At 41.1% G+C, this 24,447-nt stretch overlaps 1 protein-coding gene across 5 annotated transcripts in view; it reads right to left on the bottom strand.

The window, feature by feature from the left end:
• Positions 1 to 14,784: 14,784 nt before the first annotated feature.
• Positions 14,785 to 24,447, bottom strand: part of LOC139611405 (mediator of RNA polymerase II transcription subunit 13-like) — a 78,458-nt gene continuing 68,795 nt past the window's right edge. For all 5 annotated transcript variants that reach the window (XM_071466084.1, XM_071466085.1, XM_071466086.1 and 2 more), the window contains 15 exons: positions 23,347 to 24,275; positions 22,890 to 23,069; positions 22,487 to 22,716; positions 22,142 to 22,340; positions 21,768 to 22,056; positions 21,422 to 21,674; positions 21,120 to 21,308; positions 20,778 to 21,001; positions 20,503 to 20,645; positions 19,706 to 19,864; positions 19,374 to 19,538; positions 18,900 to 19,057; positions 17,574 to 17,738; positions 17,241 to 17,350; positions 14,785 to 16,662 (listed from right to left, as the gene is read on the bottom strand). In XM_071466084.1, coding sequence (XP_071322185.1) covers positions 16,530 to 16,662; positions 17,241 to 17,350; positions 17,574 to 17,738; positions 18,900 to 19,057; positions 19,374 to 19,538; positions 19,706 to 19,864; positions 20,503 to 20,645; positions 20,778 to 21,001; positions 21,120 to 21,308; positions 21,422 to 21,674; positions 21,768 to 22,056; positions 22,142 to 22,340; positions 22,487 to 22,716; positions 22,890 to 23,069; positions 23,347 to 24,275 — 3,526 coding nt within the window. In that variant the 3' untranslated portion in view covers positions 14,785 to 16,529. The remainder of the gene's footprint in view (positions 16,663 to 17,240; positions 17,351 to 17,573; positions 17,739 to 18,899; positions 19,058 to 19,373; positions 19,539 to 19,705; positions 19,865 to 20,502; positions 20,646 to 20,777; positions 21,002 to 21,119; positions 21,309 to 21,421; positions 21,675 to 21,767; positions 22,057 to 22,141; positions 22,341 to 22,486; positions 22,717 to 22,889; positions 23,070 to 23,346; positions 24,276 to 24,447) is intronic.

The raw sequence follows: 24,447 nt of genomic DNA, 5'->3' as shown, positions 1-24,447 counted from the left end.
ATTTCAAACATATGAGTGTTTTCTGATCTGGCAAAGCTATGGTTAAGGTTCGGTTAGGTTTAAGCATGAAAATGACTTGGTTTGGGATAGGAAAATTTTGTAGTCTAATGTTTTGTTGAGTCATCGTCACCCAATTTCCTCCTGTTTTCACCACAATCCTTCCCCAGTCTCAAACAAGTGCTGTGAGTTGCTTTTATAAATGAAAGCACAGATGAAATAGGTTGAAATGTGTTATCATTTTGCAGCTGTACTGTTAATACTTAAGTATACAGATTTGGTGCAAACAGTTCGATGATAAGAATATATTCATTCACTGTAATCCAAGAGGCAGCGTTTTCCTCTGAAACATATTTGTGAATCCTGATCACTTGTGTATGAATGTGTGAATAGGAGACAGGGCTAGAATAAGATCCTTTCTCCACTTTGAAAGAAATTATATTTCTAAACTCCACAAGGACTGGAAGACTGTGGTTGGAGGCGGAAGATACTTTTTTTTTTTTTCACTGTTTTTTTTCCTTTTCTTCTGTTGTGGCCCATCTCTTTAAGTGTGTCTAAGACTTTCCATTTGGCTGTCACATTAGATCTGTTTCTAATCTTCCAAGAACGTATCTACTCCTCTTGGCAGCTAATGGAAGTGGTGCAGAGGTGTGGCACTAAGATGGCATATAGGCAGGCTGTCCATAGTGTCAGCATGGAGGAATACTTTGCAGTGATGGCTTTCACGATCACGGGCAAGAAAGAGGAGTTTGGGGAGAAGAAAGATAAAAAATTATATCTCTAAATTAGGGTCAGTGCAGCCATTTGGGTCACGAAAACACAGCAAAGTTATTGAAGCCTTTTAGTTCACAAATGCTGACATTACCAGACAGTCACATAATAAATTTTTATTTATTAAATATTTTATTTATAGGCACTCAAGGACACCTTACAACACACAGTGAAATAATGTAGCAATAGTTGTCCTGTGACAAGGTTTTCTCCTTTATGTCAGTGTTTTGCAGCGAGAATGCAGTGGCTTCAAAGATAATGTAGTTTGCGCCTGTAAAACAAACAATTCAATGAACCTGTTTCTGACAGAATGACAACAGTACCAAAGAGTGGTGAAATTTATTGGTGGCACGTAAACAAATTGGCAAAGATGGAAAAACTTCAATATACTCTGCATAGGATTTAATGAAACGGATACTACTCATGCAAGTGCTGCCAGCTGCAGAGCTCCATTTGCAGCTGAGAGGGAGAGAGGATAAATCAGAAGTCAAATGCCAATACGCCATCGGCCAAATCTCTCAACCTGATGAAACACAAGAATAATCAGATTTGGAGACGCTTTTTGGAGACGGGAATGGAAGTTCTGGTGGGTGGAGGTGGAGGGGGGGGCGTGTTGGGTGATGATATGAGCAGAATGGACAGAACAAGGAGTGCTTTTTCCTGACTGACAGACAGTCCTAAACAAGGCTGTTGTGTTGGGGAGGGGGTGGGGGGGGGGCACAGGGATCTCGTCCCCAGACGGGATCCCAGCAAAAAAAAAACACAGACGAAAAATGAAGTTCTTTGTGGAGGACTGAGGATGCATTGGTTGATTTGTGGGTCAGATAAGAGGAGAGAAATTGTGAAGTTGACAGATGAATTAGTCATGTGCTTGTGTGTTTGTTTGGGTTTTTTTTTTTTTTTTTTTGGTGCACAAGGTCATTTGAATGTGTGTTTTTATGTGTATATTTATGTTCTTCCTCTGTAGTAGGCCTACTTTTATTTCCATGCATGATCTTGGTTATTGCATAGCAGTGTGCTTGTTAATGCATGTGTGTGTGTGTGTGTGTGTGGCTGCAAACACATTTGTGCAGTGTTTCTCTGTTTATGGTTGTCCATGGTGACAAATGTGTGTGCCTGTGTTGCCTGTCACAGGTATTTCATCTCCTTGTTCATCAGTTAACACGGACGCAGACAGAGAAGCCTGAAAACAACAGAAACATAGCAGCTTCTCTGCCAGGCCGAACATGAGACACCTCGGCTGTCGTTACATTTGCACACAGCTCGGCCCGTCTTATCACACACTTGCCATCACTTGGTCGGCCGCTGGCTGTTTGCATACATTTTACAATGACATGGGTTTATCTGTAAAGACTTAATGAAACGTGAGATTCCTCCCTGAATGGAGAATGTAATAGTTTAGGACATGATTCATCCATCACGGGCAGAGCATGTTTAGACAGGAGAGTTTGTTACAGTAGTCATCATGTTCAGTTCAGTACAATACAGTCAGAATTTTATGACTGGATAGAAAAAAATAAAAGAAAACCCTGTAGAATTGTACACATTTTCCTGCAATATCTGCCAGAACTTGCAAATATATTCTACAGTTAGTAATAAAAAACAAACAAACAAATAAGTTCACACAGAAACTTTTTGTGGCTGTAAACAGAAGATTGTCTTCATCACAATATGTTCTGCTGTTGCATCTAAAAGTGTCCATTCAGCAGATCTTCCATTCTACCAGACATGTTAGTCTTTGCTGGAATATGCTGCTTTCCAGCTGTTCATCTTCATCAACAAGAACAGGATCCCGACCAACTCTATGTCAGCTACAGTGAAAACAAATACACAAAAGTCCCCATGAAAAAACCCAACATATTAACCTGGACATCAACCTGATTAATGACTATTCATTTTTAAATGAAAGCATATTTAACACATAAAGAATATTTGAAAACATTAGACAGCTGTTATTTTTCTATGATGAACCTTTTTTTTATTAATGCCCACCACATCATTTTAAGCTCAACCAAAAGGGAGCAACACAATTATTAACTTGTGGACAATTGCTCAAATCCATTTTAGTATAAATATGGATTCAATTCTTGACCAGTGTTTTTGCATCTCAGCATTGTCTGTCACAGTCTAACTTTGCCTCACTTGCTCTGAAACGAAAACCACAGCAAAACTCCTGATGACTCCTCACTGAAAAAATCCTTTTTTTTTTTTTTTTTTATATAAATAGGCTTTGACATTATTAGTTTTAATAATCTAGCTTTCCTTTTTGCTGAAGTCGGAGAAAAGCTGCTAAACCTCGCGTAATCCTCAGCAACACGTCGCTGCGTGGTGATTGCGCCGTTGTTGCTTCGTGATTGGCCCTCGGTTAGTTTTCAGCGGGCAGGCGCTGGAAACGGGCCCGACGTCTGAATGCCGCGATAATGCAAACACACTGTCCGCACAGTGACAATGTCAAAGTGAGGGGAGGCTTTCAGACGATGTCAACGGGCCAGCTGTTTGTGTGACTCCCGCTGATCCATGCGATTCAGACTTTCTGAATGAGAGAGCAGCAGCAGCAGTAAGAGGAGGGGGGAGGGGAGGGCGGCGGCGGGGGGGGGGGGGGGGGGGGGGTCAGCAGGCTACTGTAATGTGTATTTACAGTGGAGGACGTCAGGATGAGTCTCCTGTCTTTTTAGCCTCACGTCGCAATGGAACCTTGATGTTGTCGTACATTTTTGTTCTGTGTGTCCGGAGCTGCAAAATGTGCGTCTGTGTCTGAGTGTGTGTGTGTGTGTGTGTGTGTGTGTGTTTGGGGAGGGGGTGGGGGGGGGGGGGGGGGGCATGCCAGCCATACAGTGTACAGTATCATGCTGCAGCAGCGCCAGGTAGGCAGCACAAGCACACAGTGTGCGTTGTGTTTCCGTGGAGCAGAGACAGAGACAGCAGGCCTGAGCCCGATAGAGTGAGAGAGAGCACTTGAACTAACCCTCTACTACCTAAAGTTTTATCAAGACAAGACAACAGGCACGTATTCTTCATTTATTTATTTATTTTATTTTTATTTGAAAGACTAACCGAAAATAACTCTTTAACAACCCACACTAGCTCGTAGCATTCAGGGGTCGCCTCCTGTGATTTGCTGCATGTGACCAAATGGATCGTCATCAAACAAAGTGTTAAAACTTTTAACGCATTCTTAAGTGCAGTAAATGCGTCTCTATATCTGGCCTCATACTGACGCAAGTGGCTGAACACGGGGTCAGTTAACGTCTTAGACAAGTTACTCCCTCAGAGGATGTCACCAACTTCTACTAATTATTATTTTTTTTAATTTAATAGTTAAAAATGTTGTAAAGAAAGTTCAGGGCTCAATGCAAAGAATATCAGTATCCTTTCAAATTAAGTAGAAAGTATCAGAAGACAATAAAGGCGTTATTTCTTATTTAAGTGTCGACAATTACCATTTTAATAGGCTAGGTTCCATCCTCATTATTAAAAAAATATTTTGGAGACATAATAATTATAATTATTATCATAATTATTATTATTATTATTATTGCTAATGTAAACAGTATGCTGTCTAAGTGTGAGTGAGAATGCCGTGTGTCCTACAGTTCCCTAGCGCCATGCAGTGGCAGGAAACTATTGCCAGCGCGGTTTCACGTTGGTCTGCAAACTGACCAGGAGTGATTTATGCTCACCGTGTGTGTCACTTTGTCAGATCCTTTCTTTTTTTTTTTTTTTTTTTTTTTGCCCTACTTAAATGATGATGATGAAAATATTCACCCGTTCTATTCTGTTTCATATATTGTTGTTTGTTTGTTTTTTAGTTTTCTTGTTGTTGATTCGATTGTGAGAAAATTACAAAATATTGCCTGCGCAATAAATAAGCGATTATCCTCTGACTCTAAAGGAGTCTGGAAATATTTTGTCAAAACCAAAATAAATGTTTCTTTGAGTCAACTTTGATGTCAGATATCAAAAGCGTTTTAGCGCAAAATCCGTTTCAGGAGAAGAAAACCTAACAACCTAATTGACTCTATCAAGTAAAATTGATACAATAACATCCCCTCGCTCGGTTCAAAGAATGCCCAAAGAAAACTGCCACACTTTTTTTTTTTTTTTTTCGTGGTCTAATGACCCCTGCAATTTTTCCTTCACCCGGACTCATTTGCCGACGAGGGGAGGAAATATTACATGGGACCATTTGAGGAGATGGTTTTTCTTTGAAACAGTTTCTCCAGTCGCTGCTGTGGGGAGTTTGAAAACATGTCGCACACAATTAGCGCTCCAGACATCACACAGGAGTCCAGGAGTTTTTCCTGTTGTGGATTCAAAAGAAACCCGTTTTCACATCGCACTATCCTCCGTCCTGCATGCTTTAAAAATACAATATATATATATTTACATAAACATTTACACGTGTAGGCCTATTCATTATTTATGTATAACCATATTTGAATATTTTGTTATAATTCTGCAGATACTTTAACTAAAGTTATATATAAACATTAAAATAGGCTATTAAAATGTGCTCTCTAAATTGGATTTATTAAACAGTATCTGAATTTATTTTATTTTATATAAAAACTTTTTTGGATAAAATATTTGATGTAGTTTATCACGGCCGCATCGCTGAAGAAAAAAAATTGTCGTGACTAAAGAATAAAATGAAGGAGTCTCACTATGAAATATTTCCCTCTGACAGTTCGAGAGAAAAGAGAATCCAGAGCCGAGTCGCTCTCATTTATTATTGTCCTTTCTTTTTTTTCTTTCTTTCTTTCTGTCTTTTTTATTTATTTATTTTCAGCAGCTTAGCCCACAATCAAACATGATCAAAACTGTAATAAATATTATTATTCATCAAAATTATTTGTGATGAAAAGTCTGATGAGGCTCCTTGTTTATATTAACAACTGTTCTGTGGCAGCTTCCACATCAAATCACTTAACACAGCACACATTATTTCTGTGTAAACTGCAGCTTTATCTGTGTCTAAAATAAATAAATAAATAAATAAATGGACACAATCATAATTTTTCTGCAGTATTTTGCGCGTCTTTTCACCCTCACACAAAATGATATAAGAGGAGTCAATCACATTACATCAGTGATGATACCAGTATCATAGCAGTCATTTACCCCAGTTGCCTATTAATCACCTTCCATTAGTGTCTTTTGCTGGGCTTTCAGATGGGTTCCAGGATCCCAGTCCATGTTTCAGGATAAATGAGTCATCAAGCCAACCGCAAAAATACAATAACTAACTGCCTTTTGTTCTTGTGTGTCACTCCAGCGTACTTTCTCATTTGGGTTCAGCACACGAACACAGGCATCGATTAAAATGTGTTTTCCCACCATCAGGATTGGACACGGGACAGTGTCCCCTGGGATCCCAAAGGTTGGTGTGGGCAGAGGGAAGGAAAGGAGAGAAGGGAGACTCATGTGCAACACTTTAAAAGAGGAGGGTTCTCCATCTTGCTTTGTCAGGGGGCCTGCTGACATGGGGAAACATCTGCTGTGTAGAAATAGAGACTGATGACTCAAATTATATGCAGTCAGAGGGCCTGCCAGCTTAGATGGGGAATGTAATGGCAGAGAATATGGATAGACTGCATCCGTTCGACCCCGAGCCCCAGAAGGAATGGGCTCAAAACACAGACAATTGAACCTTTCGTCTTTCATATGGCGGTAAAACCAATCTGGCACCTCAGGGTGTCTGTGTGTGTGAAAGATGGAAGTTCAAAAGATAAACTGGTAAATGTTCACCTGAGGTGAATCCACACATGTCAGAGTGTACCTCACCTTGCGTGCTTCCTGGGACGACCACAACAAAACACCTATCAGCAGGGTTGTTTGTTGTCTGTCTCTAATAATCAACCTCTCTGCCATTTGATCTGGCAGCTGAGAAGTCTGTCTCTGTCTGCTGCATGTTCCTTGTTGTGTTGGTCCACTTGAGTGAAAATGGAATTTTTAGGGGCACGTTTCACCTCTTGGTTTACTCTGCAACGGCAGCTCGCTGATGCTTTTATGATTAGGACGACTAAATTAGAACCAGAGAATGCAAAGCAGAGAGAAAGACAGAGAGAAAGTGCTCGAGCAGCCAAACCAGGATCACTTCTGCCTGCTACCTTTTCTAGTATTTATTACGCACAGCCAATAAACCTTTGTTTCAAAAAGATGAATGTTGTCATTGTTATTGTAACGATAATCGCCATATGCAGGGCTCATGGCACGAGGAAGCACTCTGTTCCTTGATAGCATGTCAGTGGTTCGATCATCCAGGCAGACAGGCACAACATAGGTCTCAGAATGTTTCATCAAATTTCTCCACCATAATAGTGTTGATTTACATGCAATTGTGAATCCTCCATGTGAATAACAAAAGGAAGCTGAAAAGCGGGGAAAGGGGAAGGTGTGCTTATGTTCTCGGTTTCAGTCATGGTAGTAAGCTGATTTATCTAACCATGAGAGGCCGATCTTAAAAATATGCAAGGAGAGAAAGCTAATGGATCATTATTATGTGTTCTTCAGTCGCCTATCTTCATAATGACTGCAGGGCTTTGCGATTCTGGCTTTGATTTGGAGCCCATTCTCCAATGAGACTTGAGTGGACTAGCTGAGCTAAGACACAATTTCCAGGAGATTGCAGAGTAAGTGGCTCTGGCAAGACCTTTTTATTTATATGGCACTTGACTTTCCCTATCTCTCTCTTTCTTTCTCTCTCTCTCTCTCTTCCGTTTGGGAGATAGAAAGCAAGAGAGAGAGAGAAAGAGTTTTTCTAACTGTTGCTGATTGGGTTTTATGGGGTGGAAATCACTACGAGGTCAAGACAAATATAGCAAAAGCTATTGCTGCACTTATTTTTTTTAATGATCCTCTAAAAGAAGAAAGTTTATTTTCAGTGTGAGGTTTTTTTTGGTAGTGATTTCTGAATATGTTCAGTTTCTTCCCTGAAATACCATCACAAATCATTGAAAACATACTGATCTAGTGGTGATGAGTCCAAACCAAAGAACTTTGCTGTTTTTAATGATGCTCAATCAATTGAAATGTGATTAGGATCTGGATAGCAGAAAGACATGGGAGGAAATAAATTCTCACTGTGGGAGACTTCCTGGAAATTGTTCATTCAAATGAATTGCATTTTTTAAGAGGGGAAAAAAAACCCAACAAACACAAGTGCTGAAGTTGACAAACAACCCTTTATGTGAACAGTTTAAAGAGATTTGTTGGATCTTGTTTCAGTATAAGTGTCATTGCCTTTACATGAGGACACTGAGCTGGTTAAATGGCATTGCTTTTTATTAATGTGTGTCTGCCCCAAAAAACTCAAAGTTCAGGAGTTTTATTCTATGCACATTTTCAAAAAACACTTCAGTCTTCATTACACTTTATTGTCTCCATTAAATATTTTTAATAAAAATTTCTTAACCATTACCCTCTATAGCTATTTATTTCTCTATCCTTATTGTGCAGGCTTGTTTATGTCATTGTGCGTCCTGAATGCTTCAATCTAAGATTATTCCAGCAGTTCATTTGACTGGTCACAAGTCGATTGAGAAAAGGGAAAGTGGTGAAAGTGAATGTTGCCTTGAACTTACAGTTACACGCCTCACCTTTTTTTCAAAAGATTCCTTTATGCAAATGCATAGTTCATCTGTTGACTAACAACTCTCCCTTGTGGGCATGGAAGACATTGCATGAGTAATTAGTAGAAAAGTTTGAAAATCATCTTCACCCTCTGTCGCAGCGTCGAATCGTGCTGGTTGTGTCTTACACACAAGATCCATGGCAGCTTTTCCCTGTGTAATCTTCACAGCCTCTTCACTGCCTCAGTTTCACAGTGCACGCACTTTAAAACTGCTCTTTCAGTTTTTGAACCGACCTTTAGTAGTTCAGCGTAGTTGATATGGGCATACATCAGAGGTATGTTGTTACAAATGAACATGAAATTTTAAATTAAATCATGATAAAATACAGTGGTATCAGACATTCCTCACTCACTCAGAAAATAGCTGTGTAAAAAAAAAAGATTGTGCGCAGTAAGTGCAGTGAAAATGACATCAACGTAGCCCACTTTTGCATTTTTATCAAATAATGATTAGATACAATAATAAACCACAACCACAAGCAGTAGAGGTAAACAATAGGCTGTTGCTGAACAAAACATTGCAGTTGCTAGGCAACACAAATAGGAGTGTATAATTACCAGTGTGAGTGGCAGTTTTCCTTCAGCGTATGTAACATTTAAATTCACTGTGATTCAGTCACAGGTGTGCTGTTGTTGGGTGATTCAAAGCTGCTTCAAGCATGTCTCAGCCAATCACAGCTGCAGACTGGGACCTCCTCTTAATAATTAGGTAAAATAATTAATGAAATAATGAAACAATGAGCGTGGAGAGGCCATGGTTTACATCTCAGAGGCGTTGATAGGCCTCATCATGATGCCAAGCAGGGGATGAAGTGTCCAATGGCTTATTGGTTTTAAGAATCAGCACAAACACTGTCCTTTTGTATTAAAAAAATAAATAAATACACGTTTTATCACAAATCGATAATAATGTATTATTCCAAAAACAATAAGCATTATTATAATAGCAATATGTTGTGTTTCTTAAATAGCAAATCAGCATGTAGTCATTTTGTTTTAGCATGTTAATATTTATGTCACTGATGTGATGATCAATGATAAACAGCTGTTCCAAGCTTGCAGTTAAGTGTCGGTGACTGTCAGCTTTTTAACAAACACATGTGGAAAATGTGACAGAGCCAGATTCTTGCATTGTTTTTCCATGAAAAGAGGATATTGTTTGCAGCGTTATCCCCATCAGTTCACCAGCTGAGTCATATATATGATTTATAAAAATCACAATACCTTCACTCAATGACAGTATGCAGTGTCTTCAGTAGATACTTTTTTGCTTCTAGTGTTCCAAAATAGAATCACTTCCAAGTGATATTTGATCTTTCAACTTCAGTGATTAGGTGTATTTGGAGTTTTAATGGGTGATGGTAAATATCTAATGAGACAGTGAAGAACTGTGACAGATGATCTTTCAAAAACGTTGAGCAAAAGACAAGAAAACAAAACTGATTAAATGAATGAGACATTAAAATGTGTCCAACTGATACATTACAGGAATATTATTATACACTGGTCACTGATTACACGTCAGTAATTCCAGTTCATAGAGACCACGTTTAGCCGTATTTAGAAATATGAACCTGATTCGCAAAATTTGTGCAAAATTCCATTCCTCATTTTTGGTTTTTTATAGGTCTTGGTTGCCCACTTAGCCTTCCTGGATTGCTTGTGGCATACAGTCATCAAGGGGATTAATGTCCTTCAAACTTTTATATCCGACATAAATGACAGATTGTTTTCTCTGTGGCGTTTTGATGTGTGCAAGAGAGGGGCGCACAGGGACTGCTTTGAAGTCCGCAGAGCTTTTATCTTCCTCTATTTACATTGGCTAAAGTGTTAAGTGGAGTTCTCGTTTGGCTTGAAGGATGTAATACCCTGCAATGAGAGATTTACAGGAAGGGAAACTGCAAACTCTGTGTGCCCCTTTCGTGGGCCCCTTCTAACAAAAACTATTTATGCAAATGCAAAGGCTGGAGACGGAAAACACTCCCAGACAAAATCAGATGTTTTCAAACAGGCTGCCATGCTGAGTTGGCAGATGTTCTGTCGCCTCAGCGGGGACAAAAGCTGTTGATGGCTCTTTGCGTTGAGTGTAAGCTGCACCAAGAGCTGCATTTCCTTGGAGCCATCTGGAAGATGGTTGAGGGTTTGCTTGGCTGGAGATGGCCTAGCACAGGAGCACCAGGAAAGTGAGAGCACTAATTGCAATGAATACTGATGACCTAATTATAGCAACTGACCTCCTCTGTTAATGTGAGGGGAAGAGATGTTGATATTTCCTCGCATCATTAAAATGTAAATGGGTAGTAGCACTATTAGACCAAACATAAGATGAGAAGATGAGTGAGTCTTCTCAAGGGCCAAATCACCCAGTAATGCCGCTTAACCAGGACATTGCTTCTTTCCTTCGCTCCGTGCTTCGAAGAAAATTCTTTTTTCGTTATGGGTGACACGGGGGTGCAATGGGACAGACTGCAGCCTCACAGCAAGAAGGCTATGGGTTTGAACCTGCCGTCTGGGTGGGGCTTCTCCATGTGGTGCCTGCATGTTCTCCACGTGCCTGTGTGGGTCCAAAGCATGCAGGTTAGGTTAACTGGCGACTCTAAATTGCTCCTAAGTGCGAAATGTGTGTGTTCAAACATATCTATTACACATATTTTTCATGAAATAATGATGTGGTGCTGTCAGACTTCTGACTTGAATCCAAGTCACGACACACAAGTCCACACCTCTCCAACCAGTGTCAGTCTGGGTGAAACTCTGGCTGAAAGAATCTATTGCTCCACATGCTCTAAAGACATATTTATTTTGCTAAACCTGCTGACAAAGCCATTTGTAAAATAGTCATTTTAGAGTTCACATCAAATTGAAGCAGGAGTTATCACCTCCCGGTCTCTTACTTCTGGATCGTGGCTCTCACACTGGATGGTGATGATCCTGACCTGTACCACCCACAGCTCTCACAGAGCCCTGAACCCTTGTTGACCTGGCTGGCATATCGGGGGTCAGGCAGAGATAGGACCTACCACGTTGACCACCCCCACATAACTACTGGCAGAGGGCTGCCATGACAGACACCAGACAGACAGCAAGGTGTGTGTGTGTTTGTGTGTGTGTGTGTGGTCCAGGTATTACTCATGTTGTGGGGACCTAAATCTGTTTACACACTCACATTATGGGGACTTGTCTTCCTTACGGGGACAAAAAGGAAGTCCCCCTGATGAAAATAGTTAAAGGACCTATTTGTAAGTTTTGCTATTGCCATATAGCGTTAGCATCAACAGCTGGAAGAGACACTGCAAGTTCAGCCTCAAACTTCAATCCTTTAGATTTCCACCTCTGTCTGAGGTGTTTTAAGGTTAGGTTTAGGTTAAGGATAGGGTTAGGGTAGGGTTATGATTAGGGGTTAGGCAAGTAGTAGTTATGGTAAAGGGCTAGGGTTAGGGTTTGGGTTAGAGTAAGTCTCCAGCAAATAAATGTAATGTTCTCTAAAGTCATGGAGACCTGACTTTTTCGTGTGTGTGTGTTTCTGTATGTCGCTTTCCCTCTCCTTAAAGTTTAGAAAAAGCAGCATCGTTACCATCATCTACAAAGCAGTGTGAAGCTACAGCCCCCAGCTGCCTCCACTTCAGAGGGAGAGGGCATGTCAAAACAGCACATGGCTCTGCCCTGCCAAAGTCATGCCTGCAAGTGGAGCACTCTCACGGGTCATCTGGAGTGACAGAATGGCTGCAGCCCTCTGCTCTGCTTTCTGAGGCCCAGGAGACAGGATGGTCGGTTCTGTAAAAGACCCACATTCACTGCAACATTTCAGTCACACCAAACATGTTAACTGTGTTTTGTGAAGTAACTAAAGCACACCTTATGCAATCTTTGAAGTGCCCCCATTGTACCTCTCTTCACATGAAATACTTAAGCAGTATTTCTCAATTGTGTGAGTTATGAGTCAGGCAGCAATCTGGCCTTGTTTGGTCTCTGAATTCTATTATATGTTGTTTTGAATACAGGCCGTGCCTTTTTGTGTCTTTTATATGTGCTGTTTAAATATACTGTGACTTAGTTATTGTAAATTAAAGTTGTGGGCATCATGTTGTGAATACAGTGTAGAAATTGTTGATTCTCAAATACATGTCCATTACATGACAGCATTCAGTCAAAAGAAGCTTGTTCCATGACAACAATAAACTGGATTTTTAGTGTTAAGTCGGCCCATTTGCTCTCCTCAGAGTGCTTTTTTGAACAACCTTGTCATCTCATGTGGTGCACTGTAGGCAGAAAAGCGACATAAAATGTCACTGACTTCTAATTGTGTTTGCGCTAATGCTATGTCAAGCCAGCCCTGGTCTCCTTTGTCCAGTCTGTAGGCCATTTGGCTGCAGCAATGCACTTGGCAAGCCAGATAGCAGGTGAATGGCCATGGTCTAATAGGCCATCTGTGGAAAAGACATTGCAGTCAATTAAGAGTCCACTTCCTCCAGCTGTGATGGCCATTAGACAGCCCCACCATGACAAGTGACTCTTCAGTGGCTTTTACTCTTCAGCTACCCGCTCCTTTTTATTCATGGTGTCCTCGAGCTGCCCAGTCCCTCAAAGACTGACTTTTTGTCTAGTTTTGTTGTCCACTAGGCTTTTCTAGGTTCTATAGAAATGCTGTTTTTCACTCAAGGATTTTATGTGACGCTGATGGTCAAACAGAAACCTCCTTCACTACCTCTTTTTCTCTCTTGTCCTCACATATTCTTCCCCACTAAATCACACAAAAGGAACATTGCTCTTACCTCCCCTCAAGAGGACATCCTCTATAATCATTACATACACACAATGAACTAATTTAAAAGCCCTTAACATTTGTTTGACAAATGCATTTACCATTTTTCATATCTAGTCCTTCAGAATCCCCAAAAGACTCACACACACACACACACACACACACAGACACACACACCTTGACAGGCAGTTGACTCATGCACATTTGATACTGTCTCTAATTTTGGTCTACTTTCCAAATCATGCAAAGGCTAAGACAGACAGCGTACGATGAGTTCATGAAATCAGGGATCAAACATGCCACTGCAACCTGGAGCTTCAAGTAGCCTCCAATCATACTGTTGGCTTCATTGTGAGCACAATATTCAAATGGTATGGCACTCCGTTCATGGCTCAGTGTCATTTCCTTAGCTCGTATTTTGCCAGCTGACATAGGTTAAGTGCAAGAAAAGCACTTTTTAATGTGGAAAAAGTTTATTTATTTTATTTCTATTCTTTCTATAAGAATTCAATCAGCTCTTATGTCTGCACTGGTGAGCTGAACACGTGTTACAAAGCTAGACTATCTTGTTGAACAGGGAGGGCAACAGCTGGGTGATATTCACTCGAGAGTGTGAATGATTATTTTCATTTGCTTCAATGAACTACTCAGTAAATGTTTATCTTTGTCAAAGATCAGGATATTGACACTTTCAGTCTTGTTCACAAGGGCGGGTGTAAAGCTTATTGTTATGGCCAAGCCCTTTAGATGTAATCCCTGTGGCTGTTGCAATATGGAAGCCACATGTCATTCACACATTTTGACAATACAGTGCAATAACATTCTTCACACATCACTTCACTCCACACATGTGTAGCCCCCTCAGACATATTACACTTTTAAATTATGTTTGTTTTGGCTGCATCTTGTATCCATTTCAATATGTGTGTATTTACAACATCCAGCACTCACTCTCTCCTAAAAAAGATATGTACCATTAAAAATCTTTAATTAATGAGCAATAATAAGACAAAGGATTTATTATTCAACTCGCAGGTAACTGAATGAATATTTGTCGTCTGATAATTTCTTGTGTTATTGCAAACTATGTAACCCCAGTTCAGACCTTAATGTGAGCCCAGTAGTTAGAATAACACAGACGCTTTTACAGCAACCTTATGCTGTATATGCTAGTGGATTATTAATAGTGGATGTATTCAGTTTCTGTGCTTAAGTAAAAGTAGAAACACCACAAAGTAAAAAAATTACTGTATTACAATGAAGGCTTTGCATTCAAAATGGTAAAGGGAACAGACAAATTTTATATTTTATAAGATCATCATATGTTTTGGATAAAATATTTAAGATGAAACTTAACTTGTAAATGTAGTGTGGTAAAAAGTATTTACTTCTGAAATGAAGAAGTATGATATAGCATCAGCTACAAGTATTGTACCTGATTGAAAATTGTATTTAATTGCATTACTTGAGTAAATAATACTTTGTTACAGCCCACCACTTATTATCAGTATTGTAGCCTATTATCCAAATAAACTGCAACCAAAATAAAAAATGGAAAACATACATGTACAGCCTGAGGTTTATGGTCTTCTGGATCAAAAAAGAGAAACCAAACACAACATAATTTTCAAGAGTTTTAATAATTTACTAAAAAAGAGTGTAAAAGTAACAGATCTCTGCCACTAAAGTGGATCTGTTTAATATTCAAAGTGATGAGAGATGTAACAATTTTTTTTGCAAACTTGCCCTTGTCTGTACATTTGTGTACACTTACTTGGCAATTTCACCTCTTGGCTGTAATTAAATGAGTTTTGCGCCGTATACTATATATCAAAAAAGCCCACAGCAAAAAAATACTTTGATATGAATCACTTGAAAGTAAACCAACCAGCATGAAATGTACAGCTTTAAGAAAATTCCAAAAAACACAGCTGAAAAGTGTATATATACAAACATGCTAGGAATCTAACAAAGAGCAGACTGAGTGAAGCTGAAGAGACAGGCCTTTCTAATGGTTTGCTTGACATCATTTAGGAGAGCCAATGAAATAAAGCATCATTCTTAAATATTTAATTACCTTGCAATGTTCAAATACCATGGTCTTCTATTGCGTATTTCAAGTTTTTAAGCAGAAGAGGAACACTTTTATAAATATACAGTATACTGTATCTCCTGCAACAATTAGTTTTAATTTAAACATTTAAATAAAAAGCTAAAATGTTCAGTATCTGTAGAAAATAAAAAAAAAGAACAACTGAAATGCATTTTCTTTGATAAATGTTCATACTGTCTCCATTTCTAAAGAGATGGTTGAATCCATCACCCTTATCATTAAGTGCCTGCTTGGAAGAGGTAATATATATTTATGTATATACATATATATCAAATTCTATGACATGATATAATTTGTATAAATATGGCATCTCTACAATTGCATTAAAATGACAAATTTTATTTCAGATCCCAAGACAATTAACAGTCGATTGGGGAAAAAAGGCCTTGTTTAAGTTTTTCATTTTTTTTGTTTTAAATATTAAAAATAAGTCTCAATTCTTTGCAAATGTATGTCTTACATTATAAACAACACATCTGTCTTAATTGGTCAAATATTTTCCATTGTGTTCTTATCTACAACACTTTGGAAGGTGAGGAAAAAAGTGCCATTATCAAATGCTCCCTCTTTGGAGTAAATGAGGCCGTTTGCCCCTTTCAGAGTAAAGGTAAAAGTTTCATCAACCGACTGAAAGTCCCAAGAAGCTCAACAGTGCAGTTCTGTACAAAAATGTAAAAACACCATTAACACATTAATTGATGTAACAAAGCCATGGGTTTGTGTTGTCATGCCATTTTGCTGGTTGCACAGTATGGAGTAATGTGGCCCTGCACAGATGTCCCTCTTCACAGGTGACAATGTAATGAGAGTCATGGAGAGCTTCTCTCATCCACAGACGCTTCAAACGCCACTGAGAGGTGTGGCCGGTGTGGGACATAATGCTGCTTTGATTAGGAGAGAGTTAACATCGTGATATGTCAGTAAAATGGGCATAGTTGGATAGATCCATCTGTTTCTCCATTGGAAAGCACCATAACTGGCACAGAGCCAATTTTGAAGGTACAAACTGGATTTGCACGGTGTCACGGTTAACTAGAGTTATTGTTCAGAGCATTTCACTCTTCATAGTCATTACATTCCAGGCCCGGGAGAGTCTGACTTGCCTTGTCCTTCATTTGGCCATCAAATCCACGTGTACCCAAAACAACAGAAGAGTTCTGGTGCTCTCTGGTGCCCGGAAGGAGGAAGCGTAGGCACAGAGGAAATGAAGGTGACCGTCAGTCCCCTAGAGTTGTCCTTGAAGTCTCACACAGCTAAAGCATGTTCAGGATGGCATTGTACATTTGGATCAGTACAGCCAGGTGGACGGGCAGGCAGGATTGGCGGTCTTGAGTGGCAGGGGTACACGTCAGCCAGGAGAGGGCGTTATACTGCTCCAATACAAACCTGCGCTCAAAAAATATACAATTTTATCAAGGATCATTTGCACAGATTTATTATTTAAAAAGAAATTCTGATCTATATTCTAAAGGTTTATTGATTTAATCCACAGTTTTTTCATTCTATATTAATTTAGCATTATTTTGAGTTATTGATTTTATTAAGTGTAAGTTAGCAATTAATCACAATTTTGAAGCAAATAATGGCACCTTAAAATATTGTATTCTATTTATTTTAATAATATCTTAATTCATCAATTTTAATTGCATATTTATCTTTCATTTTTACTTAGAGGCAAATAACCACATACTACACACCTGTCCATAGTAAAGATTTCAAAGTCAAGACAAATGCTAAATATTGTAAATGCATAGTATTGATTATGAGATAATTAATGCTACTTTATGGAAATTCAACATCTACCTCTTTAGAACATATATTTGAAATTTTAACATATCTCAGGTACTTAAACAAGTCACTGAATTTTTATACTTTTAATACAAATAATCCAGTATCCATTTTCACTTGCACTGTATAGCAGATGATAAAGAAATCTGAAAGGACAGCATGTGTAAAGTCTTTACCTGAGCACATCAGAGGTGGTCTTTGAGTCTAAGGGGTGAGGGGTCCTCTTCGTCTTGTCTGACACCAGCTCATCTGACTGGGCTATAGAGATGTGGTGGTGGAGGGACGCCTGAAGTGAAGAAGCAAAGGGCACAATGTTAAATGCTGAAGCATGTTTGGCTATAGTGAGCATCTGTGTCCCTCTTTTATATTTAATTGCATAATTAAAGCATTTCTGCATGAATTCTGGATCCTTTCATCTCTGTATGTTTTTCTGTCAAATCAAATGAGCTTTAAACTCGGTCTCTCTCTCGCCCACACATACACAAACACGTGCGCAGTCTTTTGAATACCTTGAGGAATAGCGGACACTGGCTCTCAGCCTGCGGGCAGGAGGCCCAGAACCAGTGAGGAAGTCCGTTTGCTTGTGCAGTGGAGACGTAGTAACCCAGAGCCAGCGGCTGCTGCTTCAGCTCCTCTGGTGGATTGTCCCTGGACAGCAAGCGCTCTCCCTGGCTCTGTACACACAAGATAGTGCCAGCAATTAATTACAACCTTTGTTGTGACCCTCACAAGTCCTGGGTCACGGCCTACATCATTTATTTATTCATGTATCAATTCTGAGTATCTGCACTGACATTGGTGGGTTGTCATCCTTAAACAAGAAATGTGAACACATGATGTTCATGGTAATGTATGGTTAAAGTTAATAATAATACTTGTGTCACATTGAAAGCTCACCTACAGATTTACTGTAGCTCAGTGATTAACACACCAGATCATATTATTTGGTTACCTGTGTTTTGAGTTCTACTTGAACCTAGAATTATTTTATGTCACGTCATACATTTATAGGCTGTATTATGGAATCCTTTTAGATCAGGAGATACAGTATATAGTATTATATAGTACAGGCGGAAAAATACAAACAGACTTTTATGAGGTTATTCTTTTCCACTTAGTCAAGATTTTTTTTTGCTTCAAGGTTTTTGTGAAACATATGTATTTGCATTTCTCCCCGCAGGTCAATATACTTTACCTGGGCTGTTCCCACAGTTTGTCAGTACTGTATGAAATGTGGTTTAATACAGGTTGTCAACACTTCTCCTCTCCTTTGCCTCCAAGACAAATTCCTCTGCATGTGTTTTACTTGGCAAATCACAAATTCTGATTTTCATTTGATAATACGGAGTGATGAGTCCCACTAAAGGCTGCTGAGAAGTGGCTTCCCTGTTTTAAAGTACAAATTCAAATCTGAACCTGAAGAGGTATGCATTTTATTCCCACAAAAAATACCCCTGTAATAAGCAATGAAAACGCAAAATGTCAATAGGTTATATCAGGTATTCAGAGTTCCTGTAACAATATTTTTATTCAGTGTTATTTAGCTGTTACAAGCTAAGTTAGATTAAGTATATAGATCAAAATTCCTTGTGAAATTATTGTGTTTTTTAAGTAACACTACCAGGTCTGATCAAACCCTGAATCTTACTCCTTTCTTTTGACACAGAGCGGCAGAACAGCCCGTTCTGAAAGCAATGATTAAATGGAAATGCGTAAATATGGTAGCAAGCTTTTTTCCCATGTAGGTTGTGAAGGCATGCTATTTTGTTCCTTTGTTACAGGGTATCATTAGCTACAACTGTAAGATAATTTCTTTCCACTGATCCCTGACTCACCCTGGCGTGCTGGAAATGTGAGCCCATTCCCATCCCGGACGGAGAGCCAGGTGAGGGCACAGGAGAGGTGTTGGGGGAAGGGTGGAGGTTGATAAGCATCATGTCATGGCCAATGTCGTTCTCCAGTTCATCAGGAAAGGGCAAATCAAACATGTCGTCTGAGGGACAAAGCACAGGGAGAACACAGTGTCAGCACAGCCCTAATTAGTTTATGCTTTCGTAATCAATAATGACACCTTTCTAGTCTAGCATCATTTTAATCATTAACACAATTAACATTCCCATCTTTAGTTCACAGCGCAGTGTAGTCCAGATCTGGAGCTTCAACATTTTTTGCATAAGCCATTTGTGACTGATATTTTGGAGCAAAGATGCCCCCTGCTGGTGCAAAATAATACATCTAAACCATTTTTAAAGCAAGGATCTCAAGTAAACTTGTAACTACAGTGTGACTGTTATCCTGCTGGCTGTTACCATTATTGTCCTCTGTAGGGTAGGAGCTGGGTGCCAGCTGGGTGGTGGCAGAAGTAGGGAAGACTAAGATGTGTGTACAGGAAGCATCCTGTGGCGTGTTCAGCTGTGAGGTCTGCAGGTTCAGAGCAGTGCTGCGTCCAAACACTGAGCCCATGGTCACTGCATCTGGACACACACATACAGACACACAGCACAGGTGAGGAGTCCATTAACACCACTCTTACCCACAGTAATTCTGGTGTACTGTCATATCCAATACTATTATCAGCATAATCATAACCATGACCACCAGCACTGTCATAACCATCATTTATGACAGATGGGCTACTAACCAGGCATGATCACAAAGGAGCCCTGTGGCTCCATGGCTACCAGGCAGGCACTGAGGATCGTGGGAGAGTCAGCAGCTGAGATCCCACACATACGACAAGCCTCCCTCAGCTGGCGCCCTATTGAATGGAGGGAATGCTCCCCAAGGAGCGAGCTCCAGTCTATAGTTGAGACAGAGGGTGGGAGGTGCATGTGCGAGAGAGAGAGAACAAGATAAAAGCAGAGACATTTAGAGAGAGAGAGGGGGCGAGAGATGAAAAGGCTTTCAGTGAATCATTCCCCAGTTAACTTTTATCTGTTGATAAAATTCTTGAGGAAAAGTACAAGCAACTAAAAACATAAAATGAGGATTGAACCTAACAAGTGACTGAACATCTATATAACAATTTAAAAGACGTTTTGCTACAAATATGCATTAAATATATGTTACTCTTGTGTATGCCCAGGATTGTATGTACTTCAAGTGAATATTAGGGAACTGGCAAGGGCCTTGTCTTTGGAGGGTGCTAAGGCTCCAAACGCCTTCTTTCAGATTACAGAAATCCCAGCATCCTTTGAGGAGATGAGGATGAACTGACTCATACAAAAGGCAAACACAGTACCACATACTGTATGTACAGATGTGTCCGAATGAATACAGGGGGAACTGGGTTTGCAGTGAGATATAGGACATAATTTCCACACAAGTGCGGAGGCCTCTGGCTTTCAGAGAGTCAGACTCCACAATGCAGCATTTGGGGAAATGGTTATAAACTAATACTTTGAACCCTGATTTTTCTTCTGAACTAATGTCACTCACCTTTTAGCTCCCCATGCCCCAGTCTGCCTAATCGACCAATCACAATCCTCCAAGGCAGTGAGGTCATCTGGATGATGCCAATGCACCATTCCCAGAGCTTCTGTAGTCCCATCTTCCTGGCTGAAACCTTGGGACGCCGCGCTCTGAAGTGGAAAAAACAAGAAATACATGGAAAGATCTGAGGATTATATGTCTTGTCATGAAAACAACAAGAGCAGAAAAGTTATGAAGGACATCTCTGTGCAGAATTCAGGCCATAAATAACAATTTCCCACCTGTTGGGTACATCAATGTTGATAATACAGGTCTCCAGGAGTTCCCCCTGCTGGTCAGTGCAGGATACCAGGATCCAGCGCTGGTCGTGGGATAGACAGTATCCTACAAAGAGCACGTTGTATTTGGGAGGGAGCTCTGCCCATATCTCTCCTGGTTCTGGCTGTTTAGGACGGGTCGGGCCAAGGATGAACGGGGGACAAAACATCTGCAGTGGGCTTGGATGCTGGAGAACAAAATTAAGATTTCAAGAGTCAAAAAGTAAATTAACAAAGACATGAGTAATTACAATAACTTACTAGTTGCAGTTACATCACATACATTTTTTGAATTTTTATGCTCACCTCTGGACCCTTCAGTACAGAACTGACAGTGGACACCGGTCCAAAGCCAGTCAGGGACTTGATGTGCGTTTGCTGGGGCAGCAGACGTCTGCACTGGGAGTAGCAAGAGAAGGCCATGGAGCGTAGGTGCTGCAGGTACAAGTGGCTCTCACCACTAGCTGGCTGGAGAAGATACTGGCATGACACCACCTATGTAAGACATAGACAACAGAAGGAAAGAAGAGATGATGATGATGATGATCACAAGAGCAAGACTGAATTCAGTTTAATCCTACCTAGTGTGAATCTAAGTATCTCTGTACCTGTAGCACCAGCGCAGGTCTCATCGTCTCAGGCAAAGTCTGTAGCATCTCTGTGTAGCAGCGAAGAAGCCCCAGCAGCCAAATGCTTCCTGCCTCTACCTCGTCAACCTCTTCTTCCTCTCCCCCTTCACTTCTCGCTGCACTTGAGCTAAGAAAAGCATCCACTATGTAAATAACAATAGCTGGTGGGTTGGTGTAGCTGTCCATTGAGTCAGCAACAGTAGGGATGCCAATTCTAGACTGCTCAGAAGTCCTGAAAGAGAGCAAGAGGAGAGAATTTGTACTGGTTCAAATGTGTGGAACAAATTTGAAATGAGGTAATTTCTCCCATTGAATCAGGTCTTACAGTTCAGGGTTTTCTGCTGGTGTGTTAGCTGGTGGCGTGGCACTAGAAGTCCCCTTAGAATCGCTGGTTCCTCCTTGAGTCGTCTCCCCTGTCTGGCCTGAGTTCGCTCCAGTCGGGGTTGGAGCATTTGCTGAACTGACAGTGCCTTGAGCTTGTTCTCCATCAGGAGCCCAAGCTTGAGTCTGCCCGGAGGAGGCAGGCTGGGCAGAGGATGTGTTGTTTACAGAAGCCTGGGCTTTGGGAGGCAGCAGAAGACTGCTGTCCAGAGGCAGGGCTGAAAGCTGGGGACCTGAAGCAAGGAAAAAAAATGTCTTTCATGCATTTATGTAAATATTCATCTACTGATTAGATTAGATTAGATTAGATATTCTCACCTAGCTGCTGCTTGCAGGCATAAGCATAGAGTTTCAGTTTGCTGAGGTTGTCTGTGTGCTGCTGTCCAGCCCAGGGTCCAGTCATCCACTGGTCCACATCCAGCTCTTCCAGCTTTTCTGGCTCCACATCTTCACCCACACGCACGAGGCCATCCCTGGACACCTTGGCCAGAGGACGGTGCTTCCCAAGGCGGCACGTCTGGAAATGGAGTCAGGGCTACTGTTCAGTCTCTCATTAGAAAATATTTATGATGACACATGAAACATTAAATATTCGCCATCATTCTTCATTTAAATATGTGTTGTATTTCAACCATTCTTCTCAATCATAATCCAGTGTCTCACCTCGTAAACAGCACTGAGCTCCTGGAAGAAGGCCCGGGCTGCGGCCAGCAGAGAGGGGCTACTGGGGCACAGTACCACATAGGCCACATCCCGCTGCCCCCCATAAGGCTCCAGTAGCAACTTCTCCCAGAAAGGTAACGCCAAAGGAGACAATGCCAAGAAGTCCCTCTCCCGGTCATAGCCCAGTAACACTGTAGGTATGGGCAAGGGCTCTGGTGACTCCTCCGAACCTGGGACAAATAGAAATAGTGACATTTTTAGTTTACTGCAATACAACAACGACATCCCTGTGTGTTCCACATTATCACTTTAGAGATGTACAGTATCGCAGGTAACATATTCAGTAAAAAAACTAAGAGAGGGGATTTGTTTTTGGCATAAGAGAGAGGTTGTATTGACTCACCGTAGGAGCCTCTCCCAGCCATCTTATGGAACTGCTGCCAGGTGAGCGGACCCTGAACATGTTGGATATTTTCCCAGGTCCGTCCTGTTCTCTTCTTCTGGATGGCATCCTGCAGGAAAGGCTGCAGAGACAGCAGCATGCGAACCATATCCTGGGACGACAACATGCTCATGTCCACCACTGTGGAGATTGGCAGAGACACACGCACACACACACACACACACACACACAAAAGGATACATGAACAGGTGAACGCATGTTAACAAAATTCTATACACAAAAAGAAACAAATAAACACACAAAACACATTAATACATAGTTTAGATAACACAAAAGCATCTAAGGCAGACATAAAAATTATATTCTCTTCAAAGACTTTACAGTTTGTAAAGTAGTTGTTGAGAGTTTATGCCACATATTCAGATTCCTTCTTCCACGGCTAAATCATGTTTCTTACCATTAGTTTGAGGCCAGGAGTGAAGAGCTGTACTTCTGACAACAGCTGGATCTACCTTCCCTCCTGTGGGGTTATCCACATACTGCAGCCCCTGTTCCAAGGCATTGTAACACTCTACGCAGGCATCACTCCCATCTGCCCACTGCTTTTCAGACATCCAGCTTTGCAGCAGCGCTCCCTTGCGGCCATGACAGGAACAGCTGAGGGGGAGGTGCAGTGATGTCAGGGAAGAAATGGGCTGGGAGCACTGTTCCTGCAGGAGGATCATGACTGCCGGTGAGGCAGGGGCTGCGTCCTGAGGCCGCTTGGCCCTGGGGTCTCCCATGGTTGGGTCCCGCCGGCAAAGAGCCAGCCTCCTCTCGGCTGCCCGGCCGACCTCAGAAGTCCGACCATAAATATCCAGCTCATCTTCCAGGAAGAGGCCTGTGCCGTGGGCCAGCCGCCTGTTCACAATGGCACTGAAGCCACACATACAGCGGTACTGATCTTCACAGGTGGAATCGGGGATATACACCCCGACATCTGCTCCTTTGACATTCATATTGCAGGCACAGATACAGCAGCTGTCAAAGTTGCGATCCTTGAAGACATTGAGAACAGAGTCTGAGAGCAGGAGGATAGCATACAGGCTGTGGGCCTCAGGAAGGGAGGGTCCTGGCCGAGCTAGGGGCTCCACAGAGCTAAGAGGCAGGCTGGTGGAGGGCGTAGAAGCTGGTGAGCTCAGCTCAGTACCATCCTGCTTCACCGAACCCTGCCCAGAGCTTGCAGCATTAATGCCCCTGGGTGTACGAGGAGTTCGTGGAGTGGGCACAGAGAAGCGGGGAGTGGCAGGAGATGGGAGGATACCGACAGTGGTGCTTACAGAAGCAGTGGTGGCGCTCATCTGGCCATACTCCTGATCTGTGAGAGTGTTGACACTGGGGATGTTTCTAGAAAAAAAAAAACAACACATATTTAAGGAAACAAAAACAATAAGTCAGACAAACAAGATGGTTCTAACTCTCTGGGGAGAAGCTCATGAAGGTCACTTTGAACTGACTAACACATTCCTCCTTCAGAAACCACAGACTCCATCACAACATTTCTAAAAGCTTGAATAAA

The sequence above is a fragment of the Trachinotus anak genome, unplaced genomic scaffold (genome assembly GCF_046630095.1).
Source record: "Trachinotus anak isolate AG129_WGS33_773 ecotype Australia unplaced genomic scaffold, CSIRO_AGI_Tana_v1 ptg000028l, whole genome shotgun sequence".
In the NCBI taxonomy this organism is placed as follows: Eukaryota; Metazoa; Chordata; class Actinopteri; order Carangiformes; family Carangidae; genus Trachinotus; species Trachinotus anak.
The sequence above is the reverse complement of the archived record's forward strand: the minus strand, read 5'-3'. Positions and strand labels throughout refer to the sequence as shown.